The sequence below is a fragment of the Pseudomassariella vexata genome (genome assembly GCF_002105095.1).
Source record: "Pseudomassariella vexata strain CBS 129021 chromosome Unknown BCR38scaffold_2, whole genome shotgun sequence".
Taxonomy (NCBI): Eukaryota; Fungi; Ascomycota; class Sordariomycetes; order Amphisphaeriales; family Pseudomassariaceae; genus Pseudomassariella; species Pseudomassariella vexata.
The window spans coordinates 1,928,469-1,948,597 of NW_024467957.1; the positions used below are offsets into that span (position 1 = coordinate 1,928,469).

Genomic DNA, 20,129 nt, shown 5'->3' on the forward strand with positions numbered 1-20,129 from the left:
TAGCGACTACCCCCTTGGGATTAGTATTCGAGGCAAGCAATTGCAAGCACGTAATAGTCATTCCTTGAATGCCCGCTGACAAATGAATATCAGCGGGACATCTAAGTTGGTGCAATACCTAAATGGTACGGGGTGAACAGCTTAGTGCCGAATGCACCATCATGACGTGATCTTGGTGATCCCCTCACTTCACGCCCGAGGCCCGGAACCCCGAGATCGTCAAGTTACGCAGCAGGTGATATAACCTCCATATGTCCGCACCTAGTCATCGTCGGTGCTTACTTGCTCTGCCAATTGAACCTATCCAACAATCCAACCATTTTTTGCAGTCGTGATCTCTATTCGCCATGTCCAGTATCAAGAATGTTGCTGTCGTAGGTGTAAGTGGGCTTGTTCGTATCGCACCATGTCATCCCCCAAACTAAGAGGATTACTACAAACAGGCATCGGGCAACGTAGGCAAGGCCATTGTCGATGCCCTTCTCGCCGCTGACTTCACCGTCACGGCACTGACACGCGCGTCCTCGAATTCGACGTTTCCCTCGGGCGTGGCCGTGCAAAAGGTAGACTACGAGTCTGTCGACTCGCTCAAATCAGCCCTGCAGGGCCAGGATGCCGTTGTCTCGGCCGCGGCAACTGCAGCTATAGGCAATCAGCACCCCATCGTGGACGCGGCCGTCGCCACGGGCGTCAAGCGCTTCATCCCCAGCGAATTCGGTGTGAACACGCGAATTGAAACCAACCCGGGGTTGAAGACCATGTTGCAGGGCAAGGTCAAGACGCTGGACTACATTATTGAGAAGGGCAATGCGAATCCGTCTTTTACCTGGACCGGGTTGACTACAGGACTGTTTTTCGATTGGGTATGTGAAGATGTTACTCGAGTTGAATGATACCCCAGAGCGTTTGAATGGAGAACCATGCATCGATGTTGACGAGAATTAGGGCCTTGCTTCTACCCACCTGAACTTCAACAAAGACACCAGGACAGCCCAAATCGTCGACTCGGGTGACGAGCCCTTCTCGCCGTCGAACCTGCCCTTTATCGGAAAAGCAGTAGCTAGTATTCTGCAGAAGCCAGAGAAGACGGCAAACAAATATCTCGCCATTGCCTCGTTTACCACCAGCCAGAACCAGCTGTTGAAAATCCTGGAAGAAGAGACGGGAGCGACGTGGCAAAGGGAGCCCGTTGACTCCGAAAAGCTTAACAAGCTTGGGAACGAGAAGCTGAGTAAGGGAGACTACAGCGCCTTCGTGAACTTCTTGCAGGCGTACATTTACGGGGATGGAGGGAATAGTGCGGTGAAGCCGGAGGCCAACGCGAATGCACTGCTTGGCCTTCAAAATGAGGATCCCAGAACTACGATCAAGGCGTGGCTCGAAGGCAAGCTCTAGATGCGTACGAGTGTGATTGTTTCTAGGGAATGGCGTATAAATGACTTCCGCGGCCATTCTAGGCGCTAATTTCTATATAGGTGTTGTGCTATAAGAAGCTCGGAAAATGCTACAGTCACTCTTTGAATAGTAGAACACCCTGCAATCACAGTTACAGTTTCCATAATTCGCCAAACTTGTTTTAAATTTGGTAGTTTGATATTTGTTCTAGTCTTCGCCAACATAAGCTGGAAATAGCCGGAGTCACCAATGGTACAATTAGAGTGGAGTGCTTGAATGCAGCCGAGACAAAGGAAATGCAAGAAGCGGAAGAAAGAAAGAAAGTACAATAGCTCTTGAAAGGGATTTTCCACAGACCTAGGCTCGGCCTTGTAAAGCTCATACACCTTTCTTTGTTTGCTGCCATGATGTGCCTCCTACAACGTACACTTAGTATCAAGATTGAGGCCGTACTGGTCTGAACGAGCAAGTCTGCCGCGGCTCAAATGAAGTAAGCATAACAGAGATACTGTCATATTTCCATGTGAAATCCTGAGGATTGTCATCAATTCATCTTGGTGGAGTATGATGATAGTACAGTCTGTGCCGTTTCTAGGTGATGAATGCTAATACCTGGAAATCCCGTGCTGGTTAGGAAGGTCAAAGTTTAAATGCAAGTGCACTTAATGGGCTAGTTATCAATTATCCAAGAGATAAAAGTCGTTGGGTTGGCTAACCTAAACGGGAAGGCAACGCTATTCGTTTAACATCGGCTTGGGTGGTGGGGGAGCGGCAGTGGAGAGAGGGGTGGGGGATTTTGCGGGTTAAGAGGGGCAGTTTTTAGATAGTGCCATTCCAACGCGAAACCTTATGACATCTTCTGATTCTTTCTCAATGTTTGCACTGTTTGCTTTTCTATACAACCAACGTTAACACTTTTGCTATTTCACACGACTTTTAAACATCATGGCGTCTATGAATGGCACCCATGGTGCCCCTGTTCTTCCTCATCGCCCTCCTCCTCCAGCAACCGCCTTGTCAGCAACTGAGCTGATCGGTAACACGCCCCTAGTCCGCCTGAACAAGATCCCGGCCTCTTTTGGAATCGAATGCGATGTCTACGCCAAAGTCGAGCTTTTCAACGCAGGTGGTTCGGTGAAGGACCGTATCGCACTGCGCATGATTGAGGAAGCCGAGAAGTCAGGACGCATAAAGCCTGGCGACACCCTGATCGAACCAACGAGTGGCAACACCGGTATTGGTCTGGCGCTGGTGGGCGCTATCAAGGGCTACAAGACCATCATCACTCTGCCCGAAAAGATGTCTGCCGAGAAGGTCAGCGTTCTGAAGGCGTTGGGTGCCACAATCATCCGCACGCCCACACAGGCCGCGTGGGATGCCCCCGAGTCGCACATCGGTGTTGCACGTCGCTTAGTAAAGGAGATTCCGAATGCGCATATCCTCGACCAGTACTCAAATCCAGACAATCCGCTTGCGCACGAGTTCGGTACGGCCGAAGAGATCTGGCAGCAGACTGGAGGAAAGGTCACCTGCATAGTTGCCGGTGCTGGCACTGGCGGCACAATCACTGGGTTGGCAAAGGGGCTGAGGAAACACAGCAAGGACATCAAGATTGTGGCTGCCGATCCCCATGGAAGTATTCTCGCGATACCCGAAGCGCTCAATGACGAGCACCGCGACGAGTCGTACAAAGTCGAGGGTATTGGCTATGACTTCATCCCAGACGTGCTGGACCGAGAACTTATCGACAAATGGTACAAGACGGACGACGTGGAAAGCTTCAGACTCGCAAGGAGGCTTATTTCGGAGGAAGGTCTTCTAGTTGGTGGCAGCTCTGGCAGCGCCCTGTCTGCGGCCATCAAGGCGATCAAGGACTTAGGCCTTGGAAAAGGAGATGTGGTTGTTGTGGTACTGCCAGATAGCATCAGGAGCTATCTGAGCAAATTTGCTGACGACGACTGGTTGGCAGCAAACGGCCTTTTGGAAGAGGCTGACAAGGCCGCCAAGGAAGGTGTTAAGGATGGAGAGGCGGCTAAGACCGACAAGGATCCTTACGGTGGTGCCAACGTCAGCTCGCTGAGATTGAAGCCCGTGACATCGGTCCTCACCAGCAGCCTATGCTCGGAAGCCATCGAGACGATGCGAGAAAAGGGTTTCGATCAGCTGCCTGTGCTCAATGGTCCTGGTGGCAAGCTCGTTGGACTCGTAACTCTTGGAAACCTGCTGAGCTACATCTCGCGCGGACGAGCAAGTGGCCAGAGCCCAGTCAAGGATGTCATGTTCGACTTCGGACGTCTGGACGAGGTGGTTACGGACTCGCGTCAAGGCAAGGGCAAGAAACGCCGCCAGTTTGTTGAGATCACGATGGATACCCCCTTGACTGAACTCAGTAGCTTCTTCGAGTGGAACAGTGCGGCCGTTGTCACGGAGCGCAGCGATGGCAAAGACAAGGCGCTTAGCAAGCCCCTTGCTATCGTGACTAAAGTTGACTTGTTGACCTGGATGGTAAAGCAGGTCAAAGTCTAAGCTTTCTTTCCGACAGATTGTCAAGCCCAGGCGTTCAGGGGAGGCAGGATGCATTATGTGTCAATCGGATCAACTCGGTTAGATATTTAGACACGGACATAGAGGCAAATTAGATATATTCAACATAAATATTTATTATTATTATTATTAAATACGCCGTAGGCTCGAAGCCCCCGGTACCTCTGCCAGTACTCCCGTATGTCAAACCGTGCCATAATGGCTGGACTAAATACATACGCTGCGTCGTCGGTTCGCCCTATTGACGACTGCGTTGCGTTCACTACCATACTGCGTTGGTTCTCAACCTACCAACAAAGTCCCCCCTGAGAAGATCGATGCTATCTGGGCCTTGAAGCTGTCCGACCCGTCCCTAGCAGCCACCTTACAATAGTCCCACTAACTACTGGTTCTCCTGTTGCCGTTGCGAGGTCTCTGCGAGAGTATAGTGGCCGTGGTGCGATGGCGGCCCGTAATCGTTCCCTCGGTCCTTCCAACAGCCCGCAAAAGAGGATTACGTGCTCTGCCGTCTCAGGGGCGTCGCCACAGCGGCATAGCGGCGAGTACACGCCAAAAGCCCCTGTCTTGAATAAGAAGGCTGCTAGTCCTATTTACGTAGGGGACGGATCAACATAAATAATGTGGTTGGAGTTGTGTAACGTGTCAATTCATGTTCAATGGTTGGTGAAGTACAATTTATAATGGGTTCAGTGGTCTGCAACATGCCCCTTTTTCGATTTGGTCTGGTTGAGAGTTGTGATTACAAGTTGGCGTTCGAAGAACACGAAACGGCCTCTTTAACATGCAGACCATCCTACAAGGATTGCTTGTTCATTTATGTTTTGATACAGCTGTAAAATGGTGTTTCTACTAGTAGCGCCGTCTGCTGTTACCGAGCATTTCATTTAACGTCGAAGTGAGCCCCGGAATGCGAAAACAAGCAAGTACGTGCTTAATCCAGGCTCCTGCCGGTCTGAGCATCTATCAAACTATTCGAGGTAAAATGGGATTATGTTGACAGAATACCTCTTATTTCACTCTTTGGTGCGTCATCCGCTTGAGTGGTTCTAATATTACTACCGTTGATGTCAATCTGCAACAAGGTAACGAGGCATGATGGTTGGGATATGTGAAACATACTCAAAAGTCACGCCAAGGCAAAGCTATTCCCAAGAACATGGACACGCCACTGTTCCCAGTATAAATGGAAGATGCTACTATGTTGATGAACAGTGTCTTACATGTTGATATTCTGTGATATTATACATGGAGGACTTTCAAGGTGTTATGCCAAGTGGGATCCTATTCTAATGCCAGACATTTCGTGCACACGATGAGCATTGACTCATTGACCTGTCAGTGCAAAGGGCAACAGTGAATTATGTTGAACGTGAAGTCCGTGGCTGACAGTTTGTTTATAATTACTCGAGTGCACCATTAAGTACTTTATGGTAGTTGCTTTATACACGTGCAGAGATCCACTTCCACCACTTATCCACCTTGCCCTCAAGCACGCTCCCGCCGACTATGTCAACCTCGAGGTCAAACTCCCTCATCTGGCTAAAAGAGAACTTCTCAGCCCCGTATGTGCCCAGCCAATTGTCGCTCTCTTCATTCCCAACATCGTCGGCACCCACGCCCGAGTCCAATAGCCCCTTGCTCTTGCTCTTCCGTATCCGACCGAGCTCCGCCTCCAGGTTGCTCTTGACCAGCGACACGGGCAGTGCGGTGAACAAGTCCGACTTGTTCGCAGCGATCAACACGTGTATTGACGATGGGCCGCGCGATGTCTTGCCCGCGCCCATGCGCTTCTGCAATGCCAGCAACACGTCGTAGAGATAGCTGCCAGTCGCGGGCAAGTTCTCGTCCAGCGCCGCGGCATCGAGCACAAACATAATGCCCTTCAGGCTATCCTGCGTGTTGACCCGATCCATGGCAAATTTGCGCAGCTTGCCATGTCCAGGGGTGTCCATGAGGAGAAATTTCTTGTGCATGCCCGGCGCATCCTCCTTTGCGGTTTCGCGGAACGATTGAACGGCGCCACCGGCGGAGACGGTTAACTCGACGGGCTGCGGGGTTTGCGATGTGTGTGTAGGTACTGTTTTGTCGCCGCGCTCGACCAGGGTGAGGAGGGAGGTCTTGCCTGCACCAGATGGTCCGACTAGAAGGATCGTTGGCAGAGTGGTGTAAGGTGTTGTTCGAACCACGAAGAAGTGCACTAGGATTGGGACCAGTAGCACGATCAAGGCGCCAACGATGAAGATGGGCGCCGACGGCGTAAGCAGGTACTCCAGGGTGTTCTTGAGGCCCTCCATCTTGAGATGTCCTCCAAGCTGCAGCTTTTCTGAGTTCCCTCGAGCTGAGCAGTGTTGGACGCTTTTGTAGACTCCTGAAAAGTGCAATCGAAAGATTGTGGCCTTATCGGAGACTGCAGTTGCCGTTGTTTCCACAATTGGTGTCAGTTCCTAGTGTTGCCAAGCCTCAGCCTTGATGGTAAAAACCGAGACCCCTGCCACAGGGAAGGTTTAACCAATGAAACGGGTTGGAGGTAAGTTGTTTCTGTGGCTGAACTTCTGGGACCCGCAGACCTGTTCATTATTAAGAAGTAGTCTTGATCTCAAGCTCCACGGTCGGTGCTGAGAGCAAGCAACGCAACATGGAGCAGTGAAGCAGTTTGAGACATTGTCTTCTTGCGTTCTTTCAATAGTAATTGCGTAGCTGCACACTCAAAACCGGTCGCACTTTCCATATATACATTATTAGCATATTACTTTAGTCCCATTTATTCACCGTCATCCGTTGTGCCAGCGTGCAACGTCTAAACTCGGCGGCGTAGTACGCGCTTCAGCCGTGATCCACGATTGACTACATTCAACGACTTTGAAGCCCCAAATCGCATCATCATCATCATCATCATCATCAGCAGCAGCAGCAGCAGCAACTCTTCGGGCAAAGCCAATGTCGCAAAGCACCCAGCCGAATGGCGCTTCGGCCGGGGCGCCGTTGCAGCCACCCTCCAAAGGCAGTGCTGCTGCACCTATCACAGCTGGGGCGGGAGACGTCGAGATGGGAGACCTGTCTTCCCCAGACATCATGCAGCTGGCAAGGATAGGAGACATTTCCGCCATGGAGAAGATGTTCGAATCGACCGAATACGATGCTACCTACACAGATGATGAGGGCATTACGCCATTACATGTATGCGCCAGCTCGTCCATTTGGTCAAACAAAGACTGACTTCCATTATCACAGTGGGCTGCGATCAACAACCAGTATGCCATGTCCAAATATCTCATTGAGAAAGGCGCCGACATCAACAAGAAAGGAGGCGACTCTGTGGCGACACCGTTGCAATGGGCAGCCCAACGATCCAACTACTATACCGTAAACCTTCTCCTCCAACACGGCGCAGACCCCCTGATCACCGACGCGCAAGGCTATAACACCCTGCACATCTCAACCTTCAACGGGAACATATTGTTGATTGTGCTCCTGCTGCACCAAGGCATTCCGGTCGATGTTGCCGATAACTACGGGCATACGGGCTTGATGTGGGCAGCATACAAAGGCTTTCCGCAGTGTGTGGATCTGTTCCTGCGATGGGGCGCAAGTGTACACGCTACGGATGAACAAGGCTTTACTGCTTTGCATTGGGCATTGGTCAAGGGCTCTGCTCCCTGCATCCTGAAGATCATCGAGTACGGTGCTGATCGCTTTGCCAAGACGGAAACAGGCAAGACACCTGCCACCACAGCTGTGGATCTGAACACGGTTGGTTCATGGCACCGAGCGCTAAAGGAGTGTGGATATGACGAGGACGGACATCCAGTGACACCTTGGTGGCCTGGTTCCTCCTACTTCCTCCAGGATAAACGTGCATTCATGAATCGGTTCTTGTTCTTACTTCCATCTGCTCTGCTTTGGATTGAACTGATGATCACGGCGCACCTGCCGTGGTTCATCTCGCTGCCACTGGCCTTTGTTGTGGGCTTTGGGTTCCAATGGACAACCAGCCAAGTCATTGAGTATGGACCTCCGGACATGCGCCATCTGCATAAAACGGTAGGGCTTTCGTGTGACCTGAATGGTCAGTAATTAACATGAGCTAATGATAAATAGCCATGGCTTGCTGGTATCTTTGCGGCATCGTTGTTCTGGACTGCCGTGAGTTGGCTTTGGGATGTGCTACCGGGTAAGCTCATTGAAACAACAATCCGATAGACACACACTAATATCTCGCAGGCACCTTTTCCAACCACCCACTGCTCAACTTCGTTTTTGCCACCTTCACAAGTTTGACAGCCTATTTCTATGCGATCTGCATGGCATTCGATCCGGGCTTCGTCCCCAAGCTCAACGGCATCGCCGAGCAGAAGGCAGTCATCGACGAGCTCTTGAGGCTATGGAAATTCGACGAGTCCAATTTCTGTGTCAGCTGCATGATCAGGACGCCTCTTCGGAGCAAGCATTGCAAACGTTGCCAACGATGTGTCGCAAAACATGACCAGTAAGTCTGCATGATTCCAGAAATGGCTCTTGTTTATGGACTAACGAGTCACAGCCACTGCCCGTGGATCAACAACTGTGTGGGCATCAATAACCACCGACACTTCTTCCTTTACCTTATATCTCTTACCTTTGGCATTCTCTCTTTCGACTGGCTACTGTACTGCCATCTGTCTGCCATCAGTGAAGTGGCATCGACCGAGTGTACCGTCCTCTCTGAATCTCTCTGCCAAGTTCTCAATGCGGATCCCTACCTGGTGCTCCTCGGCCTTTGGGTCGCGTTGCAACTGACTTGGGTGGGCATGCTGCTCTTTGTGCAATTTGTCCAAGTGGCTCGGGCCATGACGACGTATGAGAATATGTACGGTATCAATGACGGTGCCGCTATGCTGGGGCATAGCTTTACAAGCACTGGCCTGCCCCTCGACCCGAACCACCCCAGTGCTGCCGCACCGCCGAGCGCTGCCGACGATCCGTTAGGCAACCGGACCCATGGCCATGGGCACAAGCATGGCCGTGGTTGGGTGCAACAGTGGAGCCGGCTGTTAGGTGTGGACACATTCATCGAGACTGCGACGGGTAGAGGTGCTGCCACCGGCAAGAAGTTGCGAAAGAAGAAGAACCCCTATTCCAGGGGTTACGTTCAGAACTGCAAAGATTTCTGGTGTGACCCTGCACCCATCTTCGGTCGTAGAGAGACCGGCGATGCTATACTAGGTGGTCAAAAGATCAGCTGGACGGAGATGTACGAGAGTCCCGCGTTGATGACTTCGGCCGGCAGGGGGAGGGGTGGTTATGAGGCGGTTGCACGGGAAGAGGTCTAAAGAATGTAACACGATCGTCGTTGGGCAATTTCTAGCCGACAGGACAGGGAATTGAGCGTAAAGATGGTGACCGCGGAAGGCTCGTTAGCGGAATATGTTATCCGAGCAGGGTTTGAAACCGCCCCAGGCATCGGGGCAGGGTTTGTGGAGTATGATGGCCAGACATTAGATATGTATAACGAGACCCATGCAGTAATGCTGTATTCACGGAGTATAGACGGCTTCTGCCGAGACGAGAGCAGCTCATACAAGATGCTTTTACATTGATACGGTTGAGTTGTTGTTACATAGCTATGATATTATTGACTTGATTCCGATCCAGTTCAGTTCTAGAAATCGAAAGTGCGCACTTTGGCACTGGTCCTGTCGTCCACTGCAGCGAGCTTGGTAAAACGCGACCGCAATTGACACTTGTGAAAGTTCCAAGTCCCATCGGTCCACGAATACCTCGCCTGCACTGGTATAAGCCCCGACGACGCATCTCGCTGCTTCTCTTCCAAGTCGACCAGGGCCCGCACCGACTGGACGATCAGGTCCGCACCGAAGCCGTCCTTGGGGACTTCGTCCAGCGCATCCACGGCCCGCATACGCACTTGGCGGTCCCGGCATTTGCACGCGATGAAGCAGATAACGGGCAGAGTGGCAGCAACGGGGACGCCCATTTCCAGCGCAATGTAGTTTTGCACTATGAAGCCATCCAGGACCATGCGGAAGTCGGCCGTGAGCGCGCCGTAGGCGGACTCGGTGGGGTCGAGGATGCCTGTGAGGACGATGATGCTCACTTTGGAGTGCAGGTGCATCAGCTTCAGGGCGACACGGGTGACGGGGTCTTGGTTTGCATGCAGATGCGTCTTGAGAAAGGCCAGCCACACCGTTTGTCTCGATATGAATTCGCGCCGGTTCTTCTCGACGGTTGGAAGGAGGCCTTCGGTGTCGGGGTAGGCGGTGTAGTAGTGGGCCTCGCCGAAAAAGGCCATGGTTTGGCAAATTTGGAATTTCCACAGAGAGAAGAGGGTGTCGAAGGAGTCGTCGGGTTTCGGGAAGGCGCCGCTGGGATTTATGTGTGTTGGCGGTGCGTCGGTTGCGGGGTGGAAGAAAGAGGTTAACGGGCTCAGTACCGCCATGCGCTGGTGTAGGAGTTCGACTTGTTCCAGGTCCTCGGAGCCGGAACGTGTGTCGAATAACGATGCTCCCGCCCCTGCTTCAGGGGAGCATGATAAAGACAGCGTTATCGACGACGACCTGTACCCCTTCCGCTTCACCATCACGATACTCTCCTGCAACGCGCACAGCCCACTCGAAACCAACCGATCAACACCCCCGAAGTTCCCTTGCATATGCTCAAAAGCGATAAACAGCATGGTCGCCACCAGTACATTCCTCATCGTCGGCGGAACACTTGTCGTCTGCAGCCGCCGTCTGTATAAGGCCATGGCCTTCATATGATGTGCTACGGCCGCCCTATGATGGACGTCAAACAAGCTCCTCCCATCGAACCGTACGGCGGCCATGGGAACACCGTTGATCTCCTTCAGCTGACCCGGGTGCAAGAAGAAGGCGCGGTACATGGCGCTGACGGCCAGCACCGACTGGCGGATCCCTTCGTCAGCGACGACTTCTTGCATCACGGCCCGCTCCCACAGCCGTGAGTCGGAGAAGCCGACGAACTGGCTCGCGATGTGAAAGCGGAACACGTCAAAATAAGGAACTTCGGACTCGCGCAGGGAGAAGGGCGGAAGGGCGTTGCTGACGGTGGTGAGGATTGCCGTGGAAGAAGCAGAAGACGACGATGCCGCTGAGGACATAGTCGAGGAACGCGGCTCTGGGAGTATATCTGCACCCCAAGCCTTCCTCGCCTTCGCCTTTGTTCCCATCCCCACGGGTGACGGGGGAGAAACGGTTGTTGTGCTAGGGGTGGCATCTCGGGGCCGCAGGGGCGCCAGTCGACCGGTCCGGCCTAACGGCTTATACCCGAGACACTTAACAGAGGCCTTCTCGCATTTTTGGCACGAAGGATGCCGCTCGTCGCATTTTATGCGGCGTTTCTTGCATGTGATGCAGCCTCCTATGAGAAGAGGAAGGTGTTAGCGGATATGCAAGGAAACGTCCCATGTGACAAAGATCTACAGATATCAGATATCGGAGTTGATGGGGGTGGGGGACAGTCTGGTGCCAGCTATCTCGGCAACAAAACCCCGCAAATGAAATGATGCGCCTTGTAACGTCCTTGCAGTCAACGAATTGGAAGGTTTACCTACCCTTCGTTTTCCTGTGAAATGCCCGAGTACGATTCGGTTTCGGCGGGGCAGCAGCAGTAACAACAGTCATTTGTTTCTGCTGTGCCGCAGGTGGCATTAATGCTTCTCCTTCGTCGAGCGAAGACCACAGCGACCCCGGCCGAGCGGCGCCGGCCATCATATTTGCTTTGCCTTGACTTTGCCTTACGTTTCCCTAGCATATGGGTTTGCTGCATGAGACAGCACACGGGGGACACCCACACCCACGCGTTGACAATATGAGGAACCAGTAGTCAGAATTGGACGTCTCGGTGTTTTTCGTGTTTTGAACTGTCTTTGTTGTTTCGTAAGGCTCCGGCCAGAATGGATACTTTACTCACTCTTAAGTAAGCCCAGTCGAGAGGTCCCTGTTCCCACGTCGTATTCCGGCCAATTGCTTGCACCGGCGGACCATTTTGTCCACCTTCGGTAGATGACCAATTAGAACCCCGGGGTGGGCTTTTTGTGCAACTATACTCGGGGTTGGCCAAGGTATTTTATGCCTGGTCATATCTTACATTTAAGATTCATTTGCTTGGGATGAGATCGTTAGCCGTAATAAACCGTTCCCTCGGTCTGACGACTATTGCGGTTAAAACTCACTGCTCTAGGCTCTTGAGTTATTCCAAAGTCACGCGCTCGGCTTTTGTGTGTTGTGCGACTGTACAGTTGCGTGCTGAAGTAATGAAAGCTAAAGAATCTTTGAGTCGGAACTCATCTACAGGCGAAAGTATATGAAAGGATACAGTAACCAAAGAAGAAAGGGGAAAAAAAGAAATATCGTGACAAAGCCCGCGCAAACGATGAGACAACTATCATTTCCTCCTCAGAAATTCTGCCCATGCGTGTGCCCATGCGCGCCATCATGTCCACGCCTGAGCCATCTCCAATACGCCGCGCCCATAGGCATCGACATCGGACCGTCTGCCGTTGCATATGTGGCCCTTGCACCAGTACCCCCAATGGTCCCGATAGTGCCCAAGCCGTACGCAACGCTAGGCAACGGTGGCTCGACCGTCATTGTCTATGTGACGGGGACGGGAGCTGCCGTCGCAGTTGCGGCTACAGACACGGGCCGCAAATGCATCCTGAAGTTTCTTGGGCGACGGTTCCACCGACGGCGGTAGCTTTGACCGTCTACACGTTGTGACGGTGCTGGCCAGCTGTGTGGTGCCCTCGGGCTCGGCCGACTTCTTGGCCGTGGGTTGCGAGGCGGCCGCTTGCACGGGACGGGTGCTACTGACGGGGATAACCGTCGGTATCGAAATCGAAAGAATCGTTTCGCTACTGTAAAGGAGTAAGGAGGAGGAGAGTTTCATCACATGAGGGGAATAGTAGCCTTAGGCAGAAGAGCTGGTAGCCTCATGGCGGCAGTGCTCTTGATGCCGTTATACTGGTAGCTTGGGACATCTGATGCCGGGCCAGCAGGGGTACCGGTCGCGTACTGAATGGTGGTCGTGAAGTAGGTGCCGAACGTTAGGGTTGTGGCAGGTTCGCTGGTGTCGGTGGGTGCCGCGGCAGTTGCGGACGACGGTGCGTGTGATGAAGGCATCGGCGTGTCCTGGCAGGCAATCGTAGTTATGACCGCCTGCAACGAGCCGGACATGGTATTGCTGAGGACTACGGCTTCCGCTGAGTGCACGCCTGCACCCAAGCCGGGCGACACGCTCTCCTTCATCTCAGTGACTGGACAGACCGTAGTCGACGAGGCTAACATCCCGGTAGTCACTTGTCCAACTTTGACTGGACGGTCTGCCACTTCCGGAGCGCACGATGTGACCATGTAGGTGTTTGTTGAACAGACGTTCTAAGTAGTATATGAAGGGACGTCGCTTGGTGCACTGGATCGGTCTGCCGTGACACTTGAACTGACTGGAGCGGTAGTGTTTACGGCCGCGGCACTGGACCGACCGGTGCTGTGGTCTCTCTTGTCATAACACCAGAGCTAGCCGGCACACGAGTCTCTGATGCCACAGGGGCACTGCTAGAAACGGGAGCCTTGCTGCACTGTGGCAGAGGCTTAGATGTCTCCATGACCTCTTTGACCGGATACACTGTTGTATACAGAGGCACTGTTTCAGTGGTGACACTACCCTCTGTTGAGTAGACACTGCTAGTGTAGATTGCCGTTGTCGTCCATTCTACTTGGTTTGAAGTAGAAACATTGCTAATCAGGTAGCCCGAGGAAGGCATAACAAACTCGGTGGGATTGTTCTCGGTTCTGACAGGAAGCAGGAATTCTGTGTCATTGTTCTCGATCATTGTGGTCTTTATAATTTTGCTGACGGGATATACGATGTCGAAATGGCAATCAGTTCGCTCGTTACCTGACCCTTTCCTGGGTAACCCGTGACATCAGGTGGGAAAGAGGTTATCGTGTGTATGTTGGTCGAGTACACTTTGGAGGTGCCATCTCAACGGGACTGGCCCGGTCGACGTGGACAAGGGAGAGGTGGCCGGCGTGCTCGAGTTGGGACACTCATGGTGGCGTTTTGACGGCGATTGCTGGAAGTCTCCACTGGAGCAGTTGCACTCCCTGAAAATGTGGGCGAAGCCGACAGAGTACTTACTTGCAAGGGCAACGACTTGGATGTAAGTGACGTCGTCCAGGACTTTGTTCATTACAGGACAGACGGTCGTGTACACAGACATCATCTCAGTTGTGACTTGCCCCTTTTCTGGGCAGTTCGTGACTTCTGGCGTGCAGTAATTAACAGCGTAGTATTAGTGGAATAGACCGTGGAGATTTTACACGTTTTTACCTCGTGAGTGACACCATGGCTGATTGATGCAGAAGCAATCACTCGGAATGAACTGTCGGGAACTCCTTGGGTGCTCGAACTAGCGCTGGTATGGGACGAAGCCGTCTCCAGAATGTACGAGCTGAGACTGCTCAGGAGGCCGCCAGATCATGATGCTGTGCTGAAAGTGGGCTGACTAGATGTTGTAACAGATTCTGATTCGGGCATCGAAGCGGAACTACTTTAACCGGGGACAGCGTCTGTTGCTGCTCGTTGAATTGGATTCCGCATCTGTTGCCGCAAAACTTGACGCTGCGCTGGATGTTGTAGGGCCGGATGCATAGCTGCTCTCGTATCTAGACGCCACGTAGGCCACACTTGTAGCCTGAGCAGTTTCTATTGGTGGTCCAGAAACCGCCGCGGACTCGCCCATCTTTTCGACCATTGGTTTTGTGGCTGCGCCGACCTTGTCAGTGTCAGAGCAACCTGTCTTGATGATTTCGACGCTGTCTCGCTTTCCAGACTTGTCCTTGTACCTGAACTGGCAAGCAGGATCCTTGTGCATGATGTTGACGCCTTTTATGGACGCCGTGTATGGAACACCATTGAGGTCCGTCTTGCCTCCAGTCCATTGGATGGTCCAATAGCTGTTATCAGAATCACCGCCGTCCCAGACACCGAGTTGCAGCTTCATGGGCCCGCGGGGCATCACGGAGCAGCGGGTACATCCTTAGACTGAACCTCGCGCATGACCTTGTCAGCTACCAGCCACTTGAAGTAGTCGGAGTCCCATTCGACCGAGTACTTGTGTGACGGGTCCGTTGGGTTGTAGGCCCAGGGCTCGAAAGTCGTCGCCTTGTCCCACGACTTTCCTTGGCCAAAGATGGTAGTTTGAATCGTGTGAACGTCGTCTTTAGAAGGCCATGACTTGCAACCGAGTTGGTTGCCTGAGAAATCGGTCCACAGACTGGGCGCATCATATCTCTTGGCAAAAGTGAATCTAGCCCTCTTGGGGCCGGACTTGACGACTTCATGATCTACCTTGATCCAGTGATCTGGGACCTTGGTCTCCTTCGTGAAGCCGATATAGTAGTTGTCTGTGACCAGGGGATTGCAGTCAGACGCAAACTATCCATCGGCCAGCTACGCTGCGAGCCTGAGCGTTGCGAGGAAGCCTATATTTTTTTTGTTGACATGTTTTGATTAGCAACGTTCTGTATTGGTTTGTGTGGGGGATTATCGTTGCAGGGAAGACATGGGGGTTCCAAAATGGTAGTTAGGAGTATCACTTACTCGGTAGATAAATACAGCATAATAAAGATTCCTCTCCAAAGTGGAGGAAGTCACTTTAGTACAGATAAAGAAATAAAGGAATATATAGAAAGAAAAAAAGATAAATCTAGCTAACAAAGAAATTATGCCTATAAGCAAAGGCCTAATTGCCCTCTAATAGACTTAGAGCTCACACCTTTTCACACACACTTTCACACACACCTCTACACACATTAGTACCGTATATCATAACAACCTACTACACTTTATTACTCTTACTTAAATAACCTACCCTGTAGCTAACCGGTAGCAAGCCACAAATATCTGCTGTGTACGTACTCGTAACCCAACAATAACGGCTCATTGTCAACTTGGAGGCTGGGAAAAATGTCAAAGACACCACCCAAAGGGTCTTGGCTCAGTTGCTATTCCCGGACAGACCAGCGGCCAAGAGCATCCCATTGTTCTGACTAAGCTCTAGTCTTACATGTGTATGAGACAGACCAAGCAAGATCATTGAGGTTTCCCATGCTGATAGTTGTGTCGGTGTCGACTTGGCTCGAATTGAGCTCCCAGATGGAAGCAAGATTGCTGGTGAGAATGGCGAATGTTCAATGAGAATGACATGCAACATGAATTGATTTTGATGGCCACCAGGTTCCACAATCAGACGAGGTTGAAGTGAGAGTTGAGGAGTCTTTGGTCTTGTTACCGATTCGTGACTGCTTTTGCGTCCTGCTCGACCCGGTAGACCCGGCTGAGAACTTCTGTGAGCACTGTGCTGGCAGAGGACTTGCAGCTGTTGAACATATTGCATATACGAAGTATGCCTGTAAACAAATGACATTGCAAGCTGCGAGGCTGCATTTGCCCTGTCGAGCTGCCTGTTGGACCCGCTGGCTCGGGACGAACCAGACCCTGCACTTGAGTAAACTGGGTCTCCAAACCCCGTCCTGTTGCTGCTTCCAAGGACGAGGCAATGGGACCACACCATCACCCTCGTTCGCTCACCTCACCCGCGTCGCATCCTTGGGATTGCCTCATTCTTTAAACATTTTTATTACGAGCATCTGCTAGGCGACGCATTCTTGCACCTAATGCCTTTGACATAATTGACATAACACCTTCTACACTCCATCCGTCTTTTTTGTTCATTCGCGAGCAGCCATGGGGGTCTTCAGCCAGAAATCGAAGTCCAAGGCCGCGCCACAGACACTCCGAGTAGAAAAGGTCGTAATCCCACCCAAGCCCAAGCCGCGCTCAAGCCTCGCACCCAACGGCCGTCATGCATCGTCGAGCAAGCAGGGACCCTCTCCGCGGCTGTCCCCAAACCCCCAGATAGCCCGAATGAAGAGCACATCGCCCTACCCGTCCTCGTCCGACGAAAAGCGCACTGAGCGCAAGCGCAAGGCTGTCACCAGCACCCCTCGAGACTCGCCCGCCTTTGGCAACGATTCCGACTCGGACGATAACGACGACACCGACCCCTTCATCGCAGAAACGAAGCGCATGCGGCGTGGCGACTCGAGGTCGATTGATGTCAACCGCAAGTTGCGCCACAAGAAAGCATTCGGTGATGACATCAGGGAATTGCGCATCATTCATGCCGCGGATGTTGCCTCGCTTGCGTCGCAGTGTGTGCCCATATTTGGGGCCAAGGAGGATGAGATCGCCGTCGAGCTGCAATATCCGTCGCGCTGCCAGCCCGAGAGGTGGGATCCAAGAAGCTACGCGCTATGTTCATTTTGACTAATGCTTAAGACAGATACGAACTGGTATGGAAGAAAGATAAAATTGATGTAGTCAAGGACATAATCGAGGTTGTAAAGCATGTTGCACAAAACTACCTCACCGAGGCCGAGGCGCGACCGTTCATTGATCACCACGTCAGTTTTCGGAGACAGATGGAGCGAGCATCGAACGAGAAAATTGGGGATCTAGCCACTTTCAAGTCGGCGCTCAGCAGTTACAATACGGCGCTGAAGGGTCTACTTGAGAAGGGTTCCATTGCCAAGAACCTGGATAAGATCCACCATTTGCCCCTCGAACTGGTCTCTTTCATTCTCGAGCAGGTATATGACCGCACCGTCGCTCCCAACGTGGACATCCTCAACAAATACAAGACGGGAAGCGACAATATCTACGGAGAGTTGCGATATCCCTTCGTCCACAAGATTTTGGTCGATCACGGGAACCTAAAGTCGGATCAAGTATTTGTCGACCTCGGGTCCGGAGTGGGTAACGTTGTCCTGCAGGCGGCCCTCGAGATTGGATGCAGAAGCTATGGCTGTGAGATGATGGAGACTTCATGCAACTTCGCCGAGGCACAGGAGAAAGAGTTCAAGTCCCGTTGTCTCCTCTGGGGTGTCGCACCAGGCCGAGTCCTCCTTGAAAGGGGAGATTTCCGAACGAACCGAAAGATCCTGGAGGTGTTGAGAGAGGCTGATGTCGTCTTGGTGAACAATAAGGCCTTTACTGAGCCACTGAACAAGGCCCTTGTGGACATGTTCCTGGACCTGAAAACTGGATGCAAGATCATTTCGCTCAAGTCTTTCGTCTACGATAACAAGGGAGCGGTTAATGACATTGCGACCAGTATTCTCGATGTCGAACACCACACCTATCTCGAAGACTGGGTCAGCTGGGCAGCCTCCGAAGGCGAATATTACGTCTCAACAAAGAAGTAGGTCGATTCTGGGTTGGTCAGCCAAAGTCGTCATAAATAGAGGGCCAAGACGACGGTCTGTTTGCATTGCATATGACATAGTCCCGCGGGCATTTGGCGAAAAGGGATTAAGTGAGGAAAGCGATTGACTTACGTTCTAGATATAGACTTGTACTCGTAGGATACCACTCCGCAAAGATGCGCAAGCAGCAGCGAAAGACCTGCATGTTTTGCCGGTACCGCCAGTTTTGGACTGCGAATAATTTGCCTGTTACGCCCGTTACGCCTGTCAAACCTGGCCGTTCCTATGATTGTCCGACTACCTCCCGTTCCTGTGCTCGAGGTTTAGGTTCATTGCCTCCGCCTCTTGTCCCATTCTCTTCATCCACCGATCAACAAGCTCCTTGTTCTCGGCCGCCACTTTGGCCGCCTTTTGGTCCGAAACGTTGAGTTGGATGTTCAGTGTCAAATTCTCGTCTTGTATATCCTACACCCGAGTCAGTCAGGATCATCTTGGCGGCAAGCCCTATGTAGCAGCGTGCGCACCTTTAGCATCTTGTTCTTGCCCACCAGCTCCTCATTACGATCCTTCAGCCTTGAAGCAAGTGCGTTACGTTCGGTCGTCAAGTCATGTATCCGCTTATCCTCCACTTTCGTCTTGGTCCGTAACTTCTGCAGCTCCGCGTCCGTGGTCTTCAGCTTGTGCTGTAGCTGCCCCTTCGCTCGCAGGGCTTCGGCCAAGTCTAGCTTCAGTTGGGCGATATTTGGATCCGAGCTTGGTGTTGTTTCCACGACTAGGGCCTTGCCCGCCTTTTCGGTTGTGAGTTTCGCAGGGTTCATAGATGTTTGGAGGACTGCCTTCTCGGCTTCGAGGGCAGCGACGCGATCGGCCAGCTGGGAACCTGCGATGCGGAAAGCAAATCAGAAGCTGCACAACGAATGATGGATGCATGCACGCATGCACGCATGCACAGGGCGGAGTGTCTCACAGGCTGCGATAAGCTCCTTGTTCACAGGGTTGTTCCTCTCTGCTTCGCGAAGATTGACCAGGTACTCGTCGCGCCAGTCGGGCATGGCGGTCTGCGGGTGCTTCGAAGCATCGATGACGTGTGGGGCAATGGTTATAGGGGGTTCAGCTGCGGACACGCATGTCGCAGGGGGTTGTTTGTAGGTGAGGAGTATGAAAACTGTGGCAACGAGCGAGATGATAGCTAGAGCCTGTGTGTGCCTGTTTGAGTTATTTCAGACTTCGTTCCCATTGCTGGTGTACCGCAGACGGAGCAGCGTCACTGGGCGGCGTCATTGGGCGGTGTACGGCATCTCCCGCTGGTGCCCGCACTCATCGCTTGACTGGAATGGCGGGGGTGTCAATCTCACAAGTTCAGACTGGCTATTTCATCAATCAGACAGTCATCGATGTCCCTGCAGTATATTCCAAAACGGGATGAGGATAAGATAACGAGTGTGTTCACTCTTCTATGTTAAAAATGTCGTTTAAATAAAATGATCTCAAAGGCAATCGCTAGCTAAAAGTAGCTGTATAATCAACAATTTGACTTGGCTGACTGTATCCGCTACTACGCTAATAGGAAAGAGAACAGCTTCCGTTGAAATGTTAGATGCATTAAAAGCTTCGCTAATAATAAATTCCTTCTATTTCCTCGGTGGAAGCTAGGTTATCGTGACTACGGTATCCATTTGCCAGCACATAATCCAAAGTACGTGCATGTACCTAGCCAGGGGCCAGACCCCTGTGACGAACAGAATTAGACTTCATCTACACAAGTGACAGGTCATCATCTAATCTACTGGAACAACTTCTTAGTTTCAACGTCTTATTTCAAGGTTCAACCTCATTTTGACACAGCCACCACCACAGTAATCTCTAATTTGAACCACTGGCAGCATGGCTCGTTCAAATTGTACC

General features: G+C 52.0%; 9 protein-coding genes across 9 annotated transcripts; 4 read left to right on the forward strand and 5 right to left on the reverse strand.

Annotated features, from left to right (window-relative positions):
- Positions 1-165: 165 nt before the first annotated feature.
- Positions 166-1,486, forward strand: BCR38DRAFT_98117 (uncharacterized protein). The gene is made up of 3 exons (XM_040865824.1): positions 166-380; positions 444-863; positions 946-1,486. The coding sequence occupies exons 1-3, from the start codon at positions 348-350 to the stop codon at positions 1,393-1,395; spliced, it is 903 nt and encodes a 300-aa protein (XP_040719981.1). The 5' UTR covers positions 166-347; the 3' UTR covers positions 1,396-1,486.
- Positions 1,487-2,246: 760 nt separating this feature from the next.
- BCR38DRAFT_420812 (tryptophan synthase beta subunit-like PLP-dependent enzyme) lies at positions 2,247-4,045 on the forward strand. Its single transcript, XM_040859404.1, has one exon. The coding sequence runs from the start codon at positions 2,341-2,343 to the stop codon at positions 3,919-3,921; it is 1,581 nt and encodes a 526-aa protein (XP_040719982.1). The 5' UTR covers positions 2,247-2,340; the 3' UTR covers positions 3,922-4,045.
- Positions 4,046-5,308: 1,263 nt separating this feature from the next.
- On the reverse strand, positions 5,309-6,481 carry BCR38DRAFT_420814 (signal recognition particle receptor, beta subunit). Its single transcript, XM_040859405.1, has one exon. It carries the CDS (start codon positions 6,231-6,233, stop codon positions 5,379-5,381), a length of 855 nt encoding a protein of 284 aa, XP_040719983.1. The 5' UTR covers positions 6,234-6,481; the 3' UTR covers positions 5,309-5,378.
- Positions 6,482-6,984: 503 nt separating this feature from the next.
- BCR38DRAFT_334097 (ankyrin repeat-containing domain protein) lies at positions 6,985-9,248 on the forward strand (the record flags this gene model as incomplete). Its single annotated transcript, XM_040855283.1, has 5 exons — positions 6,985-7,116; positions 7,171-7,980; positions 8,038-8,110; positions 8,161-8,425; positions 8,480-9,248. The coding sequence occupies 5 exons, from the start codon at positions 6,985-6,987 to the stop codon at positions 9,246-9,248; spliced, it is 2,049 nt and encodes a 682-aa protein (XP_040719984.1).
- A 164-nt stretch (positions 9,249-9,412) lies between these two features.
- Positions 9,413-11,952, reverse strand: BCR38DRAFT_98188 (uncharacterized protein). The gene is made up of 3 exons (XM_040865825.1): positions 11,866-11,952; positions 11,507-11,815; positions 9,413-11,313 (listed from the first exon to the last, which is right to left on the reverse strand). The coding sequence occupies exons 2-3, from the start codon at positions 11,664-11,666 to the stop codon at positions 9,578-9,580; spliced, it is 1,896 nt and encodes a 631-aa protein (XP_040719985.1). The 5' UTR covers positions 11,667-11,815; positions 11,866-11,952; the 3' UTR covers positions 9,413-9,577.
- An 890-nt stretch (positions 11,953-12,842) lies between these two features.
- On the reverse strand, positions 12,843-13,717 carry BCR38DRAFT_405689 (uncharacterized protein; the record flags this gene model as incomplete). Its single annotated transcript, XM_040857978.1, has 2 exons — positions 12,843-13,331; positions 13,436-13,717. 2 exons carry the CDS (start codon positions 13,715-13,717, stop codon positions 12,843-12,845), a joined length of 771 nt encoding a protein of 256 aa, XP_040719986.1.
- A 786-nt stretch (positions 13,718-14,503) lies between these two features.
- BCR38DRAFT_520900 (uncharacterized protein) lies at positions 14,504-16,269 on the reverse strand (the record flags this gene model as incomplete). Its single annotated transcript, XM_040865169.1, has 3 exons — positions 16,025-16,269; positions 14,978-15,362; positions 14,504-14,912 (listed from the first exon to the last, which is right to left on the reverse strand). The coding sequence occupies exons 1-3, from the start codon at positions 16,065-16,067 to the stop codon at positions 14,504-14,506; spliced, it is 837 nt and encodes a 278-aa protein (XP_040719987.1). The 5' UTR covers positions 16,068-16,269.
- A 435-nt stretch (positions 16,270-16,704) lies between these two features.
- BCR38DRAFT_481191 (putative histone H3 methyltransferase) lies at positions 16,705-18,224 on the forward strand (the record flags this gene model as incomplete). Its single annotated transcript, XM_040863352.1, has 2 exons — positions 16,705-17,249; positions 17,303-18,224. 2 exons carry the CDS (start codon positions 16,705-16,707, stop codon positions 18,222-18,224), a joined length of 1,467 nt encoding a protein of 488 aa, XP_040719988.1.
- Positions 18,225-18,521: 297 nt separating this feature from the next.
- On the reverse strand, positions 18,522-19,276 carry BCR38DRAFT_332716 (autophagy protein 16; the record flags this gene model as incomplete). Its single annotated transcript, XM_040855177.1, has 3 exons — positions 18,522-18,689; positions 18,749-19,104; positions 19,192-19,276. The coding sequence occupies 3 exons, from the start codon at positions 19,274-19,276 to the stop codon at positions 18,522-18,524; spliced, it is 609 nt and encodes a 202-aa protein (XP_040719989.1).
- Between the last annotated feature and the right edge of the window lie 853 nt (positions 19,277-20,129).